Source organism: Papaver somniferum, chromosome 11 (assembly GCF_003573695.1).
Source record: "Papaver somniferum cultivar HN1 chromosome 11, ASM357369v1, whole genome shotgun sequence".
Taxonomy (NCBI): Eukaryota; Viridiplantae; Streptophyta; class Magnoliopsida; order Ranunculales; family Papaveraceae; genus Papaver; species Papaver somniferum.
Genome location: NC_039368.1, coordinates 79678273 through 79702776, shown reverse-complemented (window position 1 = coordinate 79702776; position 24504 = coordinate 79678273). Strand labels below are relative to the sequence as shown.

Below are 24504 nucleotides of genomic sequence, written 5' to 3'. Positions count from 1 at the left end.
GTCCAAAGGGAAGCATCCCCTAGGACCGAGAAATCAAGAGATTACTGCGAATATCACTGTTTCAACGGCCACCAGACCGAGAAATGCAAGAATCTCAAAATAATGATCTAAAAGTTGATTGACACAGGCAACCTCAGGAAGTACATACAGAAGGCAGATAACGAAGATAGGACCAAACGAAGCAAGCAATTTCAACTGCCAGAGGGAAACCGAACACTCAACACCATCTCATGTTCCGAAGCTACAGGACCCTCGCTAACAACACATATAGGGAAAAGGTTAAGAAAACAATTCGAAGACTGCTGTGAATTATACAAGATCGATGGGGTGGAAGTGGACGAACACGAGCAATGGATGAACGCGCCTATGAACTTCGATGCAGAAGACATCAAGGAGGATATGGAAGATCACAACGACCCCTTGGTCCTCACCTTACCAGTGGCAGGATGCAACATCGAGAAGGTCCTCATTGATGGAGGGAGTTCAGTTAATTTTCTATTCTACGACATATTCAAGCGAATGGAACTTAACGACGAACAACTGATGTCTTCATATTATACCATCTACGGATTCAATGGGGCGCCTACCAAGCCGTTAGGAGACATTGTTTTGCAAGTAGACGCAGGACCAACAAAATTTGATACTCGATTCAGTGTAGTGGACGCTCCTTCCCTCTATAACGCCATCATTGGCCAAAGATGGGTGCACAAGCTCAAAGGAGTGGCAGCGACCTATCACTAGTACCTTAGATTTCCGACACCCTAAGGGGTAATGGAAATAAAGGGAGATCAGGTCACCGCTCGGGAATGCCAGGCTCTACAAAATCAACTCAATAATGAACATGATGAGCAACGGAAATCCCGAAGAGCCCGAAACAAAGAGGTTGTGAAGGAGAAGGCAATTGATCTTTATCTCGAAGAAATTCTGGAAGGAGTCTGACAAAGGAGATCATCGTTCTAAACGCTGAGGCAAGTACTTCGGCAGCAAATGAGGCTGAAGAGCCTACCAAATAATAATTAAAGAATATCCATCTCCTAGGGGAACCAAAGCCTACGTTCACACCCGTAGAACCCGTGAAGGAGATCAATATAGGGACCGAAGAAAATCCGAAGATGATCAAGATAGGGACCTTAATGGACAAAGAAAGAGAGATATCCCTGATCAAGTTGCTCAAGGAATACGCAAATATCTTTGCGTGGAAATTAGGAGACATGCCAGGGATTGATCCGAGGATAATTCGGCACGAGCTTCGTATAAAGCCAGGCACCCCGCCCTTTAGGAAGAAGGTATGAAAAGTAGCACCAGAGTATCACAAAGCTATTGGGAAGGAACTCCGCAAGCTGTTAGAAGAAGGATTCATCAAGGAAGTCAAATATCCAACGTGGATCTCGAATATGGTCATAGTTCCGAAAAAGAATGGAGGAGTCAGAATATGCATCGATTTCACCAAACTCAATAAAGCATGTCCGAAGGATAGTTACCCACTCCCAAGCATTGATCAATTGGTAGAGTATGTCGAAGTATACGAAGAGTTATTTTTCATGGATGGATATTCTGGTTACAACCAAGTGGCATTGGCAGAATAAGATCAATAACATACAACATTCTACACCCTGCACGACCTCTATTGTTACACAAGGATGCTCTTCGGACTTCGAAATGCAGGGAAACATACCAGAGGATGATTGATACTGTCTTCAAACCATGTATTGGGAACGCCTTAGAAGTATACGTTGATGATATGCTCGTCAAAATCAAGTTATGCAAGGATCACCATCAAGACCTGAGGGACATCTTCGAAGAAATGAGAAAGCACAACATGAAAGTGAACCCAGAAAAATGCACGTTCGACATCACCTCAAGGAAATTCCTTGGGTATCTAGTAACAAAGAGGGGCATCGAAGTAGATAATGCGAAGATCCAAGCCATTGTAGAAATGCCGTCTCCGAAGAACTTGAAAGAAGTTCAGAAGCTCAACCGATCCTTAGCAGCTCTGGGAAGATTCATGGCCAGGTCATCGGACAAATGCAAACATTTCTTCAACATCCTCAAAAAAGGGAGCAAGTTTGGACCGTTGAATGCGAAGAAGCTTTTCAAAAGATCAAGGAATATCTAGCCACGATCCCAGTCCTACAAAAGCCCGATCCAGACGAAGTACTGGCCCTTTACATAGCGGCAACCGAATATGCAGTCAGCGCAGTATTGGTCAAGACGAATACAAAGATAGAGCAACCTATTTATTACGTCAACAAAACTCTCAACACGGTAGAAAGAAACTATAAGAAGATCGAGCAGCTCATCTTGGCGCTAGTATGGGATACCAAAAGCTAAGGACTTATTTTTTGACTCACTATGTTCGGGTTCCATGCAAAGCACCGTTGGAAGCGGTTCTCAAGAGCGCTGGGAAATTAGGAAGGATAACAAATTGGAACACTCACCTTGATCAGTTCAGCATTATCCATGAAATCCAACACTCCCAAAAATCACAAGTCTTGGCGGATTTCCTCGCAGACCTACCCCTGGACAACGATGAGGAAGTAAGGGGCATACCAGAAATAGACGAAGGCAAAGACCCAGTTGACATCCTCGAGCCCTCAAACCAAAGGCGATGGGAGGTTTTCGTTGATGGATCGAAGAATATGGTAGGTGCAGGCATAGACATCGTAATCACCACCCCTATCGGAGAAAGGATCGTGCACGTATTAAGGTTGGAATTCAGAGGGCACACCAATAACATCTTCGAATATGAAGCTGTAGTGCACGCTCTTCGTTTGATAATAGAAATGGGAATAACCAATGTACGCCTTACAAGTGATTCACAACTGGTTATACGACAGATAGGGCTGGAGTATAATGTCTACGATGAGACTCTTTCAGCATACATGGCCTTGGTCCAGGCTCTGGTATCCCAAATACCAAATATTAAATTTCGGCATTCATGCAGAAAAGAACTTAGGCATGCCGATGCTTTAGCTTATATATCATCCATGCTGAAAGATGAAAGCATTCAGGCAATCAAGATAACAAGAGTATACGAGCCCTCGGTCTTCCCTCAGGAATCCTTCGCCACAAATCGTGAAGACGACGTAGGGGAGGATATCGCTGACGATGATGTAGGGGAAGAAATCGCTGATGACTTTCATGAAGATGATATCATGACAAGAGCTAACGAGGACGAAGACTTCAAAAACGAAGAAGACTGGAGAACCGAAGTTCATCTCTTCCTTAAAGAAGGAACGCTACCTACAGACCTGAAGCAGGCTAGAAAAGTGCAGCCAAAGGAGGGAAGATAAAACCTCAGGGACGGAATTTTATACAAGAATTCTTTCCCCGGACCATTGTTACGCTGCCTATCAAGAGAAGAAGGACACCGGGTTTTGAAGGACATATACTATGGGTACGCAGGTAACCACAATGGGATGAGATCCTTAGTAGACAAGGCAAAAATACAGGGGTATTACTGGCCAACAATGATACATGATGTTGCGATAATGTCGAAGAGATGTGAGGAATGCCAGCGCTTTGCCAAAAGAATCCATGCACCGGCAAAAAAACTAAATTCGGTGGATAGCCCATGGCCTTTCTCGAAGTGGGCATAGACATCGTGGGACCCCTGATCGAAGGATCGGTGAAAAGACCATTCTTGATAGTAGCCACAGATTATTTTAGTAAGTGGGTAGAAGCCAAGGCCCTAGCAAGAATCCGCGACGCGGTTGTATTCACGCTCATCTTCCAAAATATTATTTGCAGGTTTGGCATCTCGGTAGAAATTATCTCCGACAATGGAAAGCAGCTGCGAGGGAAGAACATTGACATGCTATTCGATACCTTCAAGATCAGGAAGAACAAATCAACCCCATATATCCTCAAAGAAATGGCCAAGCAGAAGCCAAGAACAAGACCCTTGCCCTTATTCTCAAGAAGCAGTTGGACGAACACAACGGACGATGGTGTGAGCAATTACACAACGTGCTGTGGGCATACTGAACAACCCGAAGGTACACCACAGGAGAATCGCCGTTCCTCCTCACCTATGTAGCCGAAGCCGTCATCCCAACAGAAATCATCATGCCAACCACGAAGACCGAAGCATGGGAGAAGAACCTTACAGCGGATATGATGCTAGAAAGGCTCGATGATTTGGAAGAAAGAAGGGAAACAACGCTACAAAGGATGGAGAATTACCAACGAAGACTGGCGAGGGAACACAAAAAGAAGGTTAGGCTTAGAAACTTTGTAGAAGGACAGTATGTGCTGAGAACTATACCCCAATACCAGCGAGAGAAGAAGTGGGGCAAGCTAGCACCAACATGGGGAGGACATTTTGTTATACATGATATTACGGGAAATGGATCCTACTACCTTCGTAACCTAAAAGGAGAAGTCCTCAGACACCCGTGGAATGCGAAGTATCTCAAGCCATACTATCCATAAAAGCAGCGCAATTCTGCATCTGCGTGAAGAGCACCACAAGAAGAAGACAGCATACCCGCTTGACATGTTTCTATCTCTGGACGAGGAATAACATACCTCAACTCATAAATCGAACGAGATTTTTGAAATATATTGTGGAAAGTAACTATTTACAATCTCTCAAGACACCCCTGTCAGCGTCTATAAGTGTAGGACCATGGGGAAGGCTTCCAGCAGAAAGAGATACCCAACCAACTAATAAGACAGCATCTCAGCGGGATGAATGCATGTAAATACTTTAATAACGCATTACATATCCAGGAACGCTGCATCAACCCCTACCGTTCGGTGATCCTCTGGCCAAGGATTAGACAGCGGGGTGACAGTTCCAAAGTCAATAACCAAGTTGCATACCTTCGTTACTGCCAACAAACACTTTTTATTATCTAATTAATTTTCAGTATCTATTTACTCGCTGCTTAAAAATCAAATAAACTAATGATGCAGGTAAAGCGGAGTTGTACATATCCAAATAAACGATGATCTATTCCATAAAAGTTGATTACAAGTTCAGAGAAAAAAGCAAGAAAAGCAAGATACAGCAAAAAATGGCCCGGAGCCAAGTAATCAACAAAGATCAACTTTCTATGATATACGCAGAAATCTACTTATCCTCGGAAGACTCCACGTGATCAGCAGGATTCTTCGGTTGAGACAAAGGAACACTTCCTCCCGAAGAAGGATCAGAGGTATATGTCATCGGATCGGGTACAGGGCGACGAGGATATTTCTTGGTAATACCATGGTCCCTCAGAAGGTCTTGCTCAATCTTGGTCAACGTCTTGTTGATCTCCTCGGCAAGTTGACTACGAGCTTTATGCGAAATCACAGTGGCTTGAGCTCAGACTTCGACAACGAAGACTTCAGCTTAGATACCTCCTTAACCGCCTCATTTGCGGCTTCGTCCCGAGATCCAGCCAGCCCTTCATAATACCTATCCTGACCCTGCTGGTGTACTAGGTCAGATTGAGCCTTTTCAAGCCTTTCATTTGCAAGGCTAAGATGTCCCTCGAGCTCTGAAAAAGAAAACACAAATACGTAAGAAGATCATAGTAAAGGAAGTGCTCATGACCATACAAATATATACCTTGGACATTAGCCGAAGATATTTCATATTCATTTACTACGGCATCCCGGGCATCGTCGAGGAAATCATACTCGTCGGAAATTTTCTTATAATCCAATTGAAGATTCGTGAGAGCAAACTGACACTCATCCAACTCTACCTGCTTCATGGAATTTAAATGTCGAAGGTGGTTAACTTCGTTATTCATCTCTTCTATCCCTTTATTAAGCCTGTACATATTAATCTCAAGAGTTTTCTCGGAATCCACCAAACGAGCGACATCGGCCCGAGAAGCCACTAAATCGTTGATGAGTGCATAAGCTTCAGCTCTGGCTTCGTCCCTATCCCGAACAAAACGCTGTATGTAATCCTGAACCTCAGGGTCAAGAGATGAACGAGCTTGACGCAGATCCTCTTCTAAGTTCTCTATCTTGGTTTCTAGAAGAGAAATAATCTCACGAGCTTCTTCTAGACCTTTTTGGGTCCTCTCTAGGGTCTCGTTGAACTGTTGGCGATCGGCATTATAACGATTTTGCATGTCAACCCCGGCTGCCGTTGCTGTCGATAATGATCCATAAATTTATTATGCTCATCTCCCTGAGCGTTCCACTTGTCAGCCTCTTTTTTGATTTTCTCCACTAATTCCTTAATCCGAGATGCTTGGCGAGTCCTCTCATTCCGAAGCCATGCCATCTCTCGGATATCAACCACTGAAGATAAGGATGGAGACTCAGACAACACACTAAAAAGACAAAAGAGGAATATGAAGGGAAGAAAAGAAACAAAGACAAACCTTTAGAAGACGAAGCATCTTTACGGGCTTTCTCCAACTCACTACGAACTAATGCAAGCTCAACACGAAGCTTCTCCTTCTCGGCTCCGAGCTGATCCTTGCCCTTCAGACGGTTCTTCAGTTCCAATATCTCCTTGTCCCTATCAGCAATAATCACTTCAACAACGTTCAACTCTTCTTCCCTATGACGAAGCTTTGCCTCAAGCTTGAGGGCCTTCGCCTTGAAGAATTGGTACAGAATATTGTTGCAATGTTCACTTCTCATTATCTGCGATAATCATGAACAAACCATAACTATTAATAAAAAGGTATGTCAGCAATAAAAGATGGAAACTACGATAACTTACTTCAAGAACACGCTGTTGAGGATAACCGTACTAGTACCCATCAGCGATAACCATCATTTCAGCAACAGAAGAAGGGGGATCGACCAATACGCTGGTAGAGGTAGCTCCCAAATTCTTCTCCCAGCTTTCGGCAACGTCATCAGGAGACAACAGCTGCATCCCAAATTCTTATATCAAGTATCCTGCTTTAGTCCCTATCCGCGGACGTCATGTACCTCCTCCCGCCCCAGCTAATCCATATCACAGAGGATGCGAGAAAGCTGCAGGATGCAGAACAAGTCCTCCTGCTGTTACAAATTCTTATATCAAGTATCCTGCTTTAGTCCCTATCCGCGGACGTCATGTACCTCCTCCCGCCCCAGGTAATCCATTTAACAGAGGATGTGAAAAAAGTCATCAGTGCAGAAGTAGTCCTCCCGCTCTCACAAATGCCGGTGTTGCTCGCAAACTAGCACCAGGAAATTAAGGTTATATCCACACGGCCAAATAGTCTTGATTAAGTACTTTAAAAATACTTAATCAAAAATGATTATTATTAGGTAAGCGTTGTTTTGTATTTTGATTCAAAGAGTAAGCGTTGCTTGCGCAAAAAGGTTCATTGTAAACGATCTTTTTTACCATTATAATAAAAAGCAACAACAACTATAGCTATATTTAGCTTTAGAATTGGCTTTAGCTTACGAGTGATCAGTGCTCGTGGAAGGTAACAGTAATTATTATCATGAATGAACTTTGTGCCAGGCCACTTTCGAGATTATAACTACCTTATCCAACGGGCCGCCACAATTTTGATGTGATGCGCGAAAATTTGTAGGGCCAAAAAACCAACACAACGTTTTGGGTTTAAATTCATGAATGCTTTGGGGTGTAACAAAATTTTGGTAAGCCACTAAGCTCCCAAGCAAACTGGTTTCCTCTTGTAAGATTAGTACGCTAAGTATTCCACTGTTTATTTCAAAGTTCAAAGCGCGCATGCTTTGTTCCAACACAAAATTGTAGAAGCACATCTAAAGAGTTCTCCAAAATTATTTTGAAATAATTACTTTCCGTAAGATTGAAGACCAAAATATTCCCAATATATTTACCCGACTGAAAGATTTTGACAGATATGTACATTTATGCGTAATGGAGGTATATAATCTTGTATTTAAGAGATCAAATCGTATGTCTTTAATTTTTATTTTATGTTTTATTTTATTTCATTTATCTTTGCATTACGTGCATTCATCAGTCTATATATGTATATACAGTGTTAATTTTTCTCTACTTCCATGCCAGCATTATATTTCCACCCATGCTTGGTTATACGAGAGGATATTTCATCCCACGAGTGTGCCATTCACATGCGTGAGTTTGAAGATATACTCTAGTGAAATCGGAGTTTTCAGTTTTCATTTCTCTTTTTTTCTCTTCTGCTCCTGCCTCTCTTCTCTTTCTTTCAACCGATGAGTCGATGAAATCATCACTGAAATCTCACAGCGATCTATGCAAATTTCATCGATCACTTCTATAAGTTTTTCGATTTAGGGTTTTTAAGTTTTTCAATCGTCTGGTTTTTTCTCATCTTCACTCTCAACTGAAAATTTCGGTTCTTCAATCATCTGTTAATCATCATCATCATGAGTTTAGGGTTTCGATTTCAGTTTCATCATCATCAGTTTTAGGGTTTTATCTAATTTATTAGCTAACCATCTGATCTTTTGAAGAACTGATGTTCAATCATATGTTAAGCGAGTTTAGGGTTTCGATTTCGCAGATCTTTGTAAGTTTTTATCATCTGTAAGATTTCAGCTTTTTTTTTTTATCGATTTTGAGGTTTCAGTTTGGTTAATCAAATTTTAGGGGTTAAGTATTTCAATTGATTTTAGGGTTTATTGTTACTCGTTTTTGATTTTCAATCTCTAACTTTCTCTCTATCTGCTTTCTTGAACTGCCGCCCCGTTGATGATATTATGAGGATTTGATTGGGGGTTTTCTTTTGGGTTTAACCAAATCGATGTAACTTTCAGGTGAATGAAATGGTAATGTATTTGTTGAAAAAAACTGTTGATTATTTCGTTATAACAGTGAAATTGGGAAATTCGATGTTGAATTATTAAGAACCTAATTGTGTTAGATTCTCTAGTTTTGTTTTGTTGAATCTTGTATGTGTCAAGTTTAAAGAAGAATTTTGAAGGTATTGTTTTGATAATGAATATCTTTTCTGATGTGTTAAGTTTATTGTGTCTGCTTAATGTAGTCTGGACATTGAAGATGGCAGAGATGTTGATCTCAAAGAGTGTCCTAGATCCAAGCTTCAACATCAATGCAATCTCATGCTATTGTGCTAATTTATTTTGTTGTTATTGTTGAATTTCTTATATTGTGCTTGCTGTGTGCAGAAAAAGATAAGGTGTTACCATCATTCGAGTTTTCTTGCTGGGGAACTACCTTAGCTGCAGGAGAACTTGTTGCAGAGACTTGCTTATATTGTTCTTGCATTTTCTTTTCCAAATTGTTTAACGTGCAGATGAAAGAAAGGATGAAGTCTTTCCATATGTCTGAACAGGTAATCATTTCTTTGTGTCTTTACAATCTGGATGCATGCAATGAGAACAACCAAGTTTGCTGCCATTGATGTGGGGGTGAATGAATGAGATTTATGGTTGTTTTCTGAGAATTTGTTAATGTCTAAAATGTGGACTTTGTACGAATTCGTGTTTTCAGGAAAGTAGAAAAATAAGGAACAAGAAGAGTACCTACAGTTTCTTCCCAATCAACAACTCAAAATGCATATAAACTGTTTGTTTAAATTCCTGAACGATTAGTTGCAGCTTTTGTTCTTCACTGAACCAAGCTGTTGTTTGCAGTTAAGGTACGTTGGTTGTTTCTTGGTTTTCTTATCTGTTGACAAATTTTGATTTTGGTTTTGTTCGTTTTATTCAGATATTGGTTTAATTTCTACTTTAATATCTCAGGGTATTGTCGAAAGAAATGGATGAGATAAAAATAACACAAGATTCACAGTCTTACTTATACAGCGGCATACATTAGAATATTCTAAGGTTATCCTAAAGTTCAAATTATCCTCAAAATGATTAGAATACTGTAGATAGCATTCCTACTGGGATTCTGTTTAGTTTAGTTACCGTTTGCCTTCAAGCCCGGGTTTTCCAATAATTGATTGCTGCATGTTGATTTTCAGCAACTTTGTCGGCCATAGAAATCAATTAAACATGGATGTTTGTAGGTTGAAGAATGCACCAAATGTATGTTTTTTTATAGTGTGGCTTTTAGAAGGCTCACTTAGGAAGATGAGGATAGCTGCATATATGATGAGAACGAGACTTTAGCTTAAGAAGGGGACTTTGAGATTGGGGGTAACCATATAGTGTGACTTTTACTTTTTTTTTTTTTTTTTAATTTCCTTAAACTCAATGTTAAGCTATACTCATGCAATAAATATTTGGCAATAATACGACATAGTGGTATTGTTGCAAGCAACTGAGACATGACTTCAACTTATTTTTTTAGCTCTTCAAGGGTAAGTAACATTCGGCACTAATTTAAAATGCTTTAATTATGTATCAGTATATCATTTGGTGTAACGGAGTACCGTACACTTGAAAGAGGAACTCAGTATTGGACCCGGGTAAAGAGAAAGATTATTCCTTTTTGTTTTGGTTAATTTCAATTCATGCATTTGTTTTGGTCTGCCACATCTCTCTCTTTCTTGGGACTGTTTCATTATAATTTACACAAGGGATCACTGGGAAGTTGATTTAAAAAGTGTGATGGAAGGAACAAATGAATAAAATATGTTATTTTAAACTTGCTCAGTGGTCTCCTTCTTCTAAGTGATTGTGTTGTTCGTAGACATGATGTACAATTTCCATTAATGGATCTTTTCTCTCTTTTTTATGATTGATTCCATTTACTTCTGCATTCAGGAGGAATTATAGGGATATCAGAAGGTGTAGAACATTGAGTTGGTCTGTTATACACACTCTAGCAACACTGCTCGAGTCCACAGGATTTGTTCCCATCAATGCACCGCTGGGAGTGAAAAGCTCACCTCTTGAAGACCAAAAGGTATACATATTCAAAAAAAATTGAGTTTAGAATAAATATTTGAGTGCGTGGCTGCAAGACCACATCTATTTTCCAACAAGCATGAAGATATTGGCTCCTCTAACAATGATGCAACTTCCTTAGCCAGGCATAAATTATGGCTTGATTGAAAAATTGATCAAGAATGTTAGGATTTAAGTTTCGGTCTAGGTTATGATTCGTCAACTACAGATGTGATCCTTCTAGAATTGCACCCAGCACCTGAGGTATTTGAAGCTAGTTATCCAACGTTGCTTTCTTTCTAATTTTACACCCAACTGGTTGCAGGTGGGTCCTTTTCTTATTCGTCTACTAATTTACTTCAGCTCTTTCAATTCTAATTCTTGTTTACAGAACGCGCTACCTGTTAAAGTCAATATGCAGCTTTTCTCTGCGAAACATCAAGTCAATCACTGAAAGTGCATGGTGCATCATTTGCTACACCTGAAGTACGTCTTTTCTCATTGCTCTTTTCAATGTGGATCTTGACTATAGGCTATTGTCTTGCCAATGTTGTTTTTTTGGTCTGTTAGTTTTTGTTTTTTCTCAACTTTTTTAGTGATTCCCATGTATGATTTACCTTCACTTTTGATCCCTGGGGTTCTGTTCCATTTGAAAATTTTCAACCAACGTGAAGACTCCAGCAGCAACATTATCCGGCATAAGGAGTTCAATCTCCAGTCACTGGGTACAGGTGTCTAAGTGCAGAATTTGCTGATATCTTTCAAAGAGCATTTGATTCCCGTGTTTTTCCTGCCCATGTGACCAATAAGTAGTTGTAACCTTAATCACCAAAATACCGCATGGCGTTGTTGTCTGGTCGAAAGTTTTGATCTATACATGAAAAAACTGCTTATCCATTATGTTAATTACTCATCAAAAAACCAGAATGTGTGAGTTAGCGCTGTTAACATGGCTGGGTATGGAGGGTCTAAGTTGGATGGCCAAAAAAATTAAATCTTGTCACTAATCATATTTATTTTTTGGATGCAGCTGCTTGGACGAAGAACTTCAGTGGTGCAGAACTTGAAGGTGTTGTTAAAAGTATCATATCATATTCCTTGAACAGGCAACTAAGCCTAGAAGATCTTACTAAGACATTGGATGACGAGAGTATAAAAGAAACCATGGATGACTTTCTCTGCATGCCATGCTCAAGAGATGCCAGGGCAACAGCCGTTCATGACGTCCAGTTAATCATTCAGGTATTTGCTTTTTCTTTTATATAGAAGTGCCATCACTAGTTAGATTGTTTAGTCTCGTTTGTTGAGTCTCGTGTATTGATATTTATTTATTACATCTATATCAAGTTCAAGCATAACTAATTGATTTTTCCTGGTAAGTACTTAAGTTGTATACTTGCTAGATTCCTTGTATACTTACAGTTAGAGAGCATACTCTTATGCAGTTGTGCAAGAAATTCATAACTTCTCCAGTTTTTGTATGTCATCTCTTCTTGTTTTTGCTTACTTTCAACATCTAAGTTTACAGTTTCCGTGTTCGCAAGTTATTCGAATGATGCTCTTTTTGATCGGACAGGCTGGAGAACAAAGCAGTCATAAGGTTTCTTAGCAGCTGCAAGTTTTGTAAGTTTCTATGTAGGAAGTTAGTAATTCTCTATGTATTCCCTTAGAAATTTGGAACTTAGTAAGTTTCTATGTATTCCCTTAGAATTTGATACTTGACCCAAAAAAATTGGTACTTGGAAGAATTTGTGTTCTTTTTTGGCATGAATTGGTTGAATGTGATATGAATTGATTGTTGAATGTGGATGATGGATGGCAAAAAAGGTGTATGCAGGTTAATAGAAATTCCGGCTTATTTCCGGCAGAAAATGAACTGCCAGTCAGGCATGACCTAGTCAAACTTAGTCAGTATTGACCAGGTTGACTGGCAGTAATTTTCTTGTTGTTACGAATATATTCGTAACAGGTATCAACCGTTTCAACTTGCCACGTAGTAACGGCTCTGGCCTGTTCTAGCCTGCCACGTAGTTATGTTACGACGTCCTTGTTACAAAAAAATTCGTAACGGCCGGGTGCTATTACCACGTGGCGATTCTAACGGCCGACACCTGTTACCAAGGGCCGTTACAACCAAAGTTCGTAAAGACTTCATTGCCGTTACAAAATAAATGTAACACCCTTTTTCGTATAAGGCAAGAGCCGTTACAACCCGTTTTAGTAACGGCTAACTTCTGTTACTAATCCAGGAGTTTGGTGTAGTGCAAGGCGAAAAAAAATTGTTGTTTTGACTCAAACTTCCGGTAAAATCTTACACTATAAGAATTAACAAGTTACATATATAGAAGAATGGTGATGGTAAGGAACTGAACAACTATTGTACAACAACACAACAATGTAAGTTATACAAAGGTACAGTTCTAGGTATAACAGATTAACAAGTTACATTTACAAAACAATTAATTCTCGCACCCCTATAGTTTTGAGTGTGTGCTAGGTTCTGTTGAGGACTAATGTAATCAGTTCTTCTGTGCACTGTACATTTCACATTCTATATAAATCTGGCTGTAGAAACCGGATGAATAAGAACCAACGATGTTGTTTATAGAGTAACGATTTGTGTTGTACTACTGGTGTCTGATGTTGTGGGTTTTGGTATTTGAAGGACAGACAGAATCATAAGAACATATCCTACATTTCCAATTTACATTCTTTGAAGCATAACTGGCATCACATTTTCCTCCAACAAACTCAAGAAAGTTCTTCATCAGACTCTAGAATGAATCGGAATCGTAGGCGAAAGTCTCTTCACCCAACAAGGAGTTATCTACTTGATATTCATATCTACAACAATTCAACAGAATCCCATTATTATTAAAATGAACCAAGAGACACGAGGATTAGAAAGGGCTGTTTATCAGTCCATTTATGTAGGATCTCAGAAATTGTATGAAAAATAAAACAGTAAAACACCTCAACAGAAGCTCATCCTGAGAAGGAGGCAACGTACTACATGTACTTTGAAAAAACATCACTAGATCTCCAAGGGTCTGAAAATACAAGAGAGGAATTCATCATAATGGTTAAATAAGACTTGGTAGAATGAACTCGAGTTCTCATGAATCGACTTCAACTAACGTACCACCAAAATTTGCTGGAACAAACTATCTATGGTGGAAATCTGCTATGAGATCTTTTCTTCAATCACGAGACTTTAATACTTGGTTATTAGTCGTCGATGGTTATACTCCTCCAAAGAGAGAAAATTCAGAAACTGAGCTCAAATGCTTAGCAGAGTTTTCGAACGAAGAAAAGGAACTTACAAAGCAGAATTCAGATGGTTTGAATGCTATTATTCCTGCTGTAAGTCGTGATTTACAACATCAAGTGTCAACATGTCAGACTTCGAAAGAAGCTTGGGATAATCTTCAAATCGTATTCGAAGGAAATTCTTCAAAGAAAGAAGCTAGACTTAAAACCCTCACTTCCGAGTGGGAAAACCTTCGAATGAATGACAACGACACTTTTTAGGATTTTCACATTAAACTCTCTGAGATAATTAATGTTTCTTTCTCGTTAGGAAAGACTATTTCTGAAAAGGATATAGTATGCAAGATTCTCAGATCGTTGCCATCAAGATACGATTCCAAGAAACATGCAATCATACAAGCAAACGATCTTTCAACTCTCACACGAAGCACACTCGTTGGTAAGTTAAATATCTTTGATTATGAATCACAGTATATTCAAACCAAAGGAATCGCTTTTAAAGAAAAAGTTCCAAAAGCTCAAATGGAAAGGAATAGACAGTTGATTCAAATGAACAAATTGCAGAAAATTCTGATGATGAAATTGGACAATCATTTTCATTAATTACTAGACAGTTTTGAGATCTCTTGAAGAAAATAAACAAGAGATTTGTTAAGGATACTTATCGATCTTCTCAATCGCATGATCGAGTTCCTGTCAAAAAGGATCAGGAACAAGATGATGAATATCAGCCGCAGTGCTTCAAGTGTAAATGGTTTGGTCATATTGTTAAAGACTGTCTCAATCTTAAGAAAATTCAAGGCACTTTTGTGTAGATTATGGAAATAATATCTAGTATTTGAAGATATTTGATATATTCGTATTTTAGGAATATTATATTTTCGGTAGTATGAAAAATATAAAAAGACTCTTCTCTCATTTTGATCATTCCTTGTCCGATCTATGGGTCTGGATCAAAGGGTTTCTCTGGAGAAGATGCAGGATCAGAAAGATCATCCTATAACTAAGTTCGGATTATCTCTTGATATTAAGGGTAAACTCAGAAAGGAAGATTGGCTTAGCAAGAAGGAAAGAGAGAATACTCTGAAGATAGATCAGTGTATTGAGGCATTGACACATTTTTGTGTTCAATAAAAGACAGAATTACATGATCTTGCGAAATCCTTCACGAAAATTTCTCATCTGCAAGAGATTCTGGTCAAGCAACAAGGTTTTCTACTTGAAGAAATTCAAAAGATGAAAAGTAGTAATCCACCTTCATTAAGTTCTGACATGAAGGACTAGGTTGCAAGGAAAAATAAACATCAATTTTTGATTTCTTTCATTGATTGTATTGATCTATTATAAATAAAATTATTCGATTAGTAATTTTTCTTGTGATAGTTTTTGGTTTACATAGCTTGTGCTTAATTGCTTTTATCTTATTGCTGTGTATGTTTATGAGATGTTTGATTTCGGCTTTACTACCTTAATATTCGATCTCATATATTGTGAACCCTTATGGTTTGGGTGACTTTTTAATTTAGTGGGATAAAGTTCTAGCCGCAGTAGGTAGGCTTCATCAAAGGATCATGAGGGGTTCTGATACAAACAATATGTGAAAAAGTCACAATATGTTGAATCAGTTTTGGTTTAGCATAAAAGCATATGTGTTTCGACGGTTTTCAACTTTTGCTTGCAATTGTTAAAACCGGTTTTCAACCTTTCTCTGGTAAAGGTTGAGGTGTGTTGTTATTCTTTTGTTTATGCATAAGGATGACAACGTGGTGATATTTCGATATCAATTCTCACTGGACGAAGATGCTATCATATTGGAGAAGTGGATACGAAATTTGAGGTAACAATCTTGTTAGTTAATTTTTTTCCTGTTTAAGAAAAGCCTGAGTTTATATTATATATATTTGTTGCTTTTGCTTAACAAAATTTCGGTTCAATTGATATTTATTCCATGATGTGTGTGTGGATGTGTGTTTCAATTGATTCCGGTTAAGAGAAACTATTGTTATCTTGCTTTATTGTGTGGTATCAATTGTTTAGGCTTAAAAAATTTCAGTACAATCGATGTGTGTGTGATTCAATTGGTTCCGGTTAAGAAAAACTATTGTTATCTTCCTTTTGTATGGTATCAATTGTTTAGGCTTAAAAAATTACGGTGCAATTGCGGTGCTTTTAATGTCAATGATGTTTCAATTGCTTCCGGTTGAGGTGAATAATTATGCAAGTTGATTTATTTTGGTTTGTATGAATTATTCATGGCTTAACGAAATAATTTGTGTACGAGATGAGTTGTTTAGTCCAATTCGATTCCGGATAAGAAAGTAAGTTAATTCTGATCTTAGTTTGTCTTATCAAAGTGAGGTTTCAGTTATTCAAGTCTAATTTAATGCCTAAACAAGGAATGCTAGTTAACTATACTAGTACTTGTCTTGTTTAATATTGAAAGGTCTAAGTTTATGGATAATTAGAACTTGATGAGAAAAATGGAGTTTATCTTTATTTTGGTCTTATCGAATTAAGCGGTTGTTTTTGAACAATCGATTTAGCAAAGGGACTAATGTGCTTAGTTGTTTTTGGTTTGCTAAACTAAACTGGAAAAATTGTTTCGGACAATTGTTTCCTTGGTAACATATCAAAATAAGACTACTTGTAGTTTCAGTTTTGATATTGGTTATCAGAACGTGATGTGTGGAACCCTCGTGCCTAACTCTAAAGGTTTGCAAGTCTATTCTGAGATTTGTAAGATTCTTTTCGTGTTGTCCTTTATTTTTTCGATTCTTTGTCATTTTTGTGACAAAAAAGCGGAGAAATATATAGAGTAAACTGGTGATGTTGGCATTGATTGGCATCGCTAGGGAAAAGAACATTGGTACTTGAATGTTTTATCTAACGAAAGAGTGAAAGCACAGACTAAGGGGGAGTAACATGTCATATAAATTGATATAACAAAGACGTGCGGATTGAATATCTACCTATCTTCCTTAGGGGGAGTATTAGCTTTGTTATTATAATGTCAACAACATCATTTTCAAGGATTGAATGTAAGAAGTTTTACTGTGTTGTTGAATAGGGAATCAAGCAGATTGTAATGAATTCTTGTAATTTGTTTATCCATATGATGTAAGAGTTTTGTCACTAAACTTCACAAAGGGGGAGATTGTTAGAGCATTGCTCGGTTAAACCCACCAAGCGTTGGTATGTCAAGTTTGGTTGTCATATTTTAGTGAATTAAAACTCATGTTAAGAGTCGCTTGATTATGTACTAGAGTCAACTTCGTATAGGTTAGCTTGAAAGTATTAGGATATGAGACATTACAAGTATTGCGAAGTCTTGAAGATGTGAAGAATCAAGGATCTACAACGACAACAATCATCCTTCCACTTGAGGTTAGTGATATTTGAATTGAATTGTTTCATTCCCTAACGTATCTTTCAAGTCGTGCATATTGAAAACATAACTACGAAACATATTTGAAATCTAGATAGACATAGTATTAAGGAATACAATACGAGGTTGATTGCTTAACCATTAAATTTTGTAGATAAGACATCTTCATAATCATTTGAATGCTATTGTGATTATGTATGGGCATGAGGTGAGGATTTCATCCTAGGGAACAATGTTTACATGTGTTCTAAGGAAGTAATTTCATAAACTTGTTTGTGGACCGAAAAGGAAATTGCCAGGTGTTATTGGTTTTGTTATTCATTGCATATCTTATGAACAACCAATATGTGTGATAGAGTATAACCGCTCACAACTTGTTGTGTTCTTGGTAGAAGTATTCACAAAGGCCTGACTTATGTATTGGTATAACTTTTATTAGTAAAACCGATCTTAAGTAATCACCTGTGGTATGATCGGATTTTGTTTGTCTGACCAATTAAAAATTCGTAACAGGTATCAACCGTTTCAACTTGCCACGTAGTATCGGCTCTGGCCTGTTACTAGCCTGCCACGTAGTTATGTTACGACGTCCTTGTTACAAAAAAATTCGTAACGGCCGGGTGCTATTACCACGTGGCGATTCTAACGGCCGTCACCTGTTACCAAGGGCCGTTACAACCAAAGTTCGTAAAGACTTCATTGCCGTTACAAAATAAATGTAACACCCTTTTTCGTATAAGGCAAGAGCCGTTACAACCCGTTTTAGTAACGGCTAACTTCTGTTACTAATCCAGGAGTTTGGTGTAGTGCAAGGCGAAAAAAATTTGTTGTTTTGACTCAAACTTCCGGTAAAATCTTACACTATAAGAACAAGTTACATATATAGAAGAATGGTGATGGTAAGGAACTGAACAACTATTGTACAACAACACAACAATGTAAGTTATACAAAGGTACAGTTCTAGTTATAACAGATTAACAAGTTACATTTACAAAACAATTAATTCTCGCACCCCTATGGTTTTGAGTGTGCGCTAGGTTCTGTTGAGGACTAATGTAATCAGTTCTTCTGTGCACTGTACATTTCACATTCTATATAAATCTGGCTGTAGAAACCGGATGAATAAGAACCAACGATGTTGTTTATAGAGTAACGATTTGTGTTGTACTACTGGTGTCTGATGTTGTGGGTTTTGGTATTTGAAGGACAGACAGAATCATAAGAACATATCCTACATTTCCAATTTTCATTCTTTGAAGCATAACTGGCATCACATTGTCCTCCAACAAACTCAAGAAAGTTCTTCATCAGACTCTGGAATGAATCGGAATCGTAGGCGAAAGTCTCTTCACCCAACAAGGAGTTATCTACTTGATATTCATATCTACAGTAATTCAACAGAATCCCATTATTATTAAAATGAACCAAGAGACACGAGGATTAGAAAGGGCTGTTTATCAGTCCATTTATGTAGGATCTCAGAAATTGTATGAAAAATAAAACAGTAAAACACCTCAACAGAAGCTCATCCTGAGAAGGAGGCAACGTACTACATGTACTTTGAAAAAACATCACTAGATCTCCAAGGATCTGAAAATACAAGAGAGGAATTCATCATAATGGTTAAATAAGACTTAGTAAAATGTGAATAAAATAAGAAAATTAAATTTTCCAAACAAAGACGTTGGCATGAAAACCCAGGTTGGTAGCACGATCCTGAATCTTACCAAAAGAAAATTCTGCGGGGGTTTGTTGGCTGAGGCTCAGCATCCCCATTCCCCTGGTCTTGCGCCGATCCAATAGGGGGATCGTTCATCAGAATGCCATACATAACTCTCTCTTCATGGGTACCACCATCGTTGCTTGCATCCTTCTCATGATTAGGAGGGGAAGTATCTATTCGTTCCTCATCATCGGTAACCCCCTCTTCGTCCTCAACATCTTCATCATTCACGGGGCTGTTAAACTCATCCTGAAAGTCTCCCTCCTCCGCAGGGGCAGTAGAAGACTGAACCGCGCCAATCTTCTTTTTCTTCTTTGCCTAAGGATATAACACTCAACGCATCAAAACGACGACTATTTACCTTAAACTAAGAAGAAAAGGGGCAACATAAGGGACCATAACTTGGCAGCGGCTTTACCCTTCGGAGGCAGGTTAACATCGGAGATTTCGTCTTCATCAGAAACATCAAAGTCATAATAAAAGCTCATGCCATCGAAGTTCAACCGCCAGGGGCAGAAGTCACCATAGCGATCCGGAGCACTATCACGAGGTTGATTACCAGCGGTAAGAAGCCAGCCCCGCGGACAAGGTGCCCAGCTGTAAGCCCAAGGACCGACAACTTAAATAACGGTGGCATGCCACTCATAGTCATGATCACGCTTGAGCTTTTCACGACTAGGAAAGAGTTTTTGCTGAGAAGTCCCTTCGGTACCAGGAACGTAGTGAAGCTTTGAATCACTCACCTCACTTAAGAGATGAACTTCACCACGAGAAGCAGTAATTGAATGAAGAACTACACTCCAAGGCTTGCGGTTCCTACCTTTGACATAATCCTCAAAAGTGGCATTAAAGTTTGCAGGAGTATACAAGTCTCTCTCGGCGGGATCGAAAGTATAGCAGGTCATCGTCGTTTCAACATGACTACGAAGATAACACTCCCTCAAGGTCCGAAGATAGTTCCCACTTATCTGCACCACTGAACGACAATGAGTATTGTGAGTGGAACCTTCGCGATCGGCCAGAATGTCATAATAGAAAGAATCACCCGACCTATACAAGGGTAGCATCAAACCTTCCTCGAAGGCTCCCATAGTAGTCAGCAAATCAAATTCATCATACTTATAATTCACGATCATATCATAGGTAAGATCATCATCTGGCACAAAGAACTTAACATCAAAAGCTTCAAGGCCATGCTTCTTCTTGAACGCTTCGAGATCCACATGATTGAAAGTGACTTTCTTCTTCCCCACCGAAATGTTTCGTATCATCGGAAAAACATCAGATTCATCGGGCTCATTCAATAATGGATTCTTCACTTTTGGAGGACTTAAATCAGAGCATTTCCTTATAACCGTTGCATTCCTCGGAGGGTCCGCTGGGGGCATTGTAGATTTTGAAGAAGACTCCTTCACCAGAGGAATGGATTGCGAAGCTCTAGGTCTTGACTGCATCGACGCCTGAGGAGGTAGGGACTGAAGAGGACGAACATTTAATGGTTCAGTGCGCCGGGGAGAAGGTTGCTGCACACCCTTCGGATCAGCACGCTGAGAAGAGGGTTTAGCCACTAGACGGTTAATCGCATACCGAGACCCTTTCGGTGGATCTCCTTTCTTCGTAATAGAATACCCTTGGACCTGAAGATGATGGAAATTTCTGGGCTCGTGGATCTGGCTACGAAGACCTTGGCGGACCACCTTTTGGCGGAGAAATATCAGGACTTCTATGTGGAGATCTGTAGGGGCTCGATGGCGGAGTCTGATAAGGAACCCGATGACGATCATCCATATCTGCAAAGTGGCACAGAAACAAGGTAAAGGTTAAAACAAAGAAGTTAACAGATCAAAAGATTAGGTTTTGACAAATTTCGCAGTTCATCAGAAACATCGACAGGGGCACAAAGACAAACAGACTTACGGAGACGAGAAACCCTAATTCAGTCATAAAAACCAAAAATAAGCTTCGATGACCAGCATAGAAGTCTTAAGTTTTTGTGAAAAATAACAGGGGAAAGTATATATACTTTTGTATATTTTGTTCTTTATCGCAAAAACTTAGATACAGCAGCAAAAAAAATAAAATGAATATCAACTAAAATCTAGAACAAGATGATGAACACCATACCTGGAGGTTGAGCGTTTTAGACGATCAAAGGTGAACAAGGTCGAAACTATTGGAGAACAGTAACGATGTCTTAACTCAGAGAATATTTTCAGAGTTGGTCGAAATTGTAAGGAGAATCAGGAGCAGCAGCAACAACAGTTAAGAACTAAAGAACAAAGAAGAACTAGAAAAAAGAATGAAGAGTCAGGAAGAATAAGCCGACAAGGAGTGAAGAAGGATAAAATTTATTATGTTAGCAACTTCTCTCATATTTATAGCAATAATAACCGCCCATGAATCAAGGGGAAGTTAATGCCAATAGTGGGAAACGTGCGCCAAGGATAAGGAGAAGTTAATAAGGAGAGATGAATGTGGAGACGGTTTTTTCTCCAAACTTTGACCAGCTTCAAGCTTAGAGAAAAGGGGCAAATTGTATACACATGATTCATCTTCCGCCACGTATTGAAGGGAGTACACGTGGAAGACATGCAACAGTAGGTCATCAAGATACGATGCCACGTCCCAATACCGAGAAAACCTCTATCGCCTATATATGTTCATCTTCACGATGATCCAACAACTCAGGATCAGGGAGCACTGAAGGAACAAGCCACCGCGAAGTACTGAAGATCACCCAAAGATCTGCTTTATCCCATCTCAAGGAAGACCCAAGACCAACGGTGGAGATTAACTCCACCGAAGAAGATGTGACAGGGGCATCAGACATCTGTCTGACGCGTGCGGACCATCCCAACCACCAGCATTAAATACCATAGGCATAGGGAACGTGTCAATAGATCTGTGGATGAGAAAGAAGTGACCCATCTTCATCTGGCATAGCCGCTGGGGGCATCGGTTCATAACGAGAATACCAGCGGCATCGGTACAAAGAACGAGAAGATAAGGTTGCAACTATCTCTGACAGTGGTCCCCATGTGTCAACCCTATAAATACCCCTCTCCACTAACAGAGAGGGAGTCAAGGAATTCTTAGTAAACATAGGAGAGAGAAATAGGAAGAGTAAGTATGAGCTTCATTTCCCCTTTTAGCTTCGTATTTTAGACAGAGTCATTCGACTATCTTTGTAATTCCCAGATACATAGTGAAACACCAACCCCTGTGGACGTAGGCCTTAGTGCTGGACCACGTAAATCATTGTCTCATTTATATTTCAGCACTTTACTTATTTTACTGCTTTTATTGATATACTCAGTGATATATGCTTCGTAGATATGAAATGGCACGGAATCACACTCTATGGACTAGACAATGACGAGTCCGAAAACTCTGAATCGATGAGTCATCATATTTGCATCATTTCATATCTAATTTATTCACCTTAACGTTTTTATCCACAAATGCGATATTGTTTGTGTATACATGGAACTCATCGTGATTTGTGGGTTCACATATTTCAAAACCTATTATATGTTACTCATTTTCTCACTCCCACACAATCACAAGACTCAGCTCAGACATGCCAGAAAATAATGCATGTGATCAATGTGAACATCTCCATATCTCATAATCATTTATAACTCACAATATTTGATTTGAAATGTGAATCTACGTCGTTTTAAAAAAATCCCGATTCATCGAACATGATTCAGGACTCGTTATATATATCCAAAGTATACAATCTTGTATTTAAGAAACCAAATCGTATATCTTAATTTTATATTATTTCATTTCATTTATTTTTTCCGTGATTTGTATGCACATTCATCTATAAGTACACTTTCATCATTCTCTACCTCCATCCCACAAGAAGCAAAACCCTTCAATATTTTTCATACTTACCGAATCTTTTAAGTTTTGTTAACAATGACATCTATGAGTAGGAATCTGCTTCCATTTGTGGCCATGGCATTACTGTGCTCGTTGTTTTTGGAATTAACGTTTGCTAAAAAATATGTCGAGTATCCTCCTTTAAACCAACCATATAGACCAGGTCCGCCCGGCCAAGCTGGTCCATATCATAGAGGATGCGAGAAAGCTGCAGGATGCAGAACAAGTCCTCCTGCTGTTACAAATTCTTATATCAAGTATCCTGCTTTAGTCCCTATCCGCGGACGTCATGTACCTCCTCCCGCCCCAGCTAATCCATATCACAGAGGATGCGAGAAAGCTGCAGGATGCAGAACAAGTCCTCCTGCTGTTACAAATTCTTATATCAAGTATCCTGCTTTAGTCCCTATCCGCGGACGTCATGTACCTCCTCCCGCCCCAGGTAATCCATTTAACAGAGGATGTGAAAAAAGTCATCAGTGCAGAAGTAGTCCTCCCGCTCTCACAAATGCTGGTGTTGCTCGCAAACTAGCACCAGGAAATTAAGGTTATATCCACACGGCCAAATAGTCTTGATTAAGTACTTTAAAAATACTTAATCAAAAATGATTATTATTAGGTAAACGTTGTTTTGTATTTTGATTCAAAGAGTAAGCGTTGCTTGCACAAAAAGGTTCATTGTAAACGATCTTTTTTACCATTATAATAAAAAGCAACAACAACTATAGCTATATTTAGCTTTAGAATTGGCTTTAGCTTACGAGTGATCAGTGCTCGTGGAAGGTAACAGTAATTATTATCATGAATGAACTTTGTGCCAGGCCACTTTCGAGATTATAACTACCTTATCCAACGGGCCGCCACAATTTTGATGTGATGCGCGAAAATTTGTAGGGCCAAAAAACCAACACAACGTTTTGGGTTTAAATTCATGAATGCTTTGGGGTGTAACAAAATTTTGGTAAGCCACTAAGCTCCCAAGCAAACTGGTTTCCTCTTGTAAGATTAGTACGCTAAGTATTCCACTGTTTATTTCAAAGTTCAAAGCGCGCATGCTTTGTTCCAACACAAAATTGTAGAAGCACATCTAAAGAGTTCTCCAAAATTATTTTGAAATAATTACTTTCCGTAAGATTGAAGACCAAAATATTCCCAATATATTTACCCGACTGAAAGATTTTGACAGATATGTACATTTATGCGTAATGGAGGTATATAATCTTGTATTTAAGAGATCAAATCGTATGTCTTTAATTTTTATTTTATGTTTTATTTTATTTCATTTATCTTTGCATTACGTGCATTCATCAGTCTATATATGTATATACAGTGTTAATTTTTCTCTACTTCCATGCCAGAAGAAACAAGAACAACGGCATCCTTAAGTAGGAATTTGCTTCCATTTGTGGCCATGGCACTAGTGTCCTCGTTCTTTTTGGAGTCAGTGTTCGCTGATTCTATCCAGTATCCTCCTTTACATCAACCATATCGTCCAAGTCAGCC

General features: G+C 38.9%; 1 protein-coding gene and 1 long non-coding RNA gene across 10 annotated transcripts; both read left to right on the top strand.

Annotated features, from left to right (window-relative positions):
- Window positions 1-2312: 2312 nt before the first annotated feature.
- On the top strand, window positions 2313-3293 carry LOC113324633. Its single transcript, XM_026572930.1, has one exon. The coding sequence runs from the start codon at window positions 2313-2315 to the stop codon at window positions 3291-3293; it is 981 nt and encodes a 326-aa protein (XP_026428715.1).
- Window positions 3294-8114: 4821 nt separating this feature from the next.
- LOC113324398 lies at window positions 8115-12490 on the top strand. Of its 9 annotated transcripts, none has more exons than XR_003347935.1 (7): window positions 8115-9227; window positions 9386-9533; window positions 10250-10310; window positions 10609-10750; window positions 10878-10995; window positions 11123-11217; window positions 11762-12490. It is a non-coding gene; the product is annotated as an uncharacterized LOC113324398 (long non-coding RNA). The 9 variants fall into 9 exon arrangements; XR_003347931.1 differs by having other exon boundaries at window positions 10874-10995; XR_003347934.1 differs by having other exon boundaries at window positions 8115-8688; window positions 9061-9227; window positions 10609-11217.
- Window positions 12491-24504: the final 12014 nt, after the last annotated feature.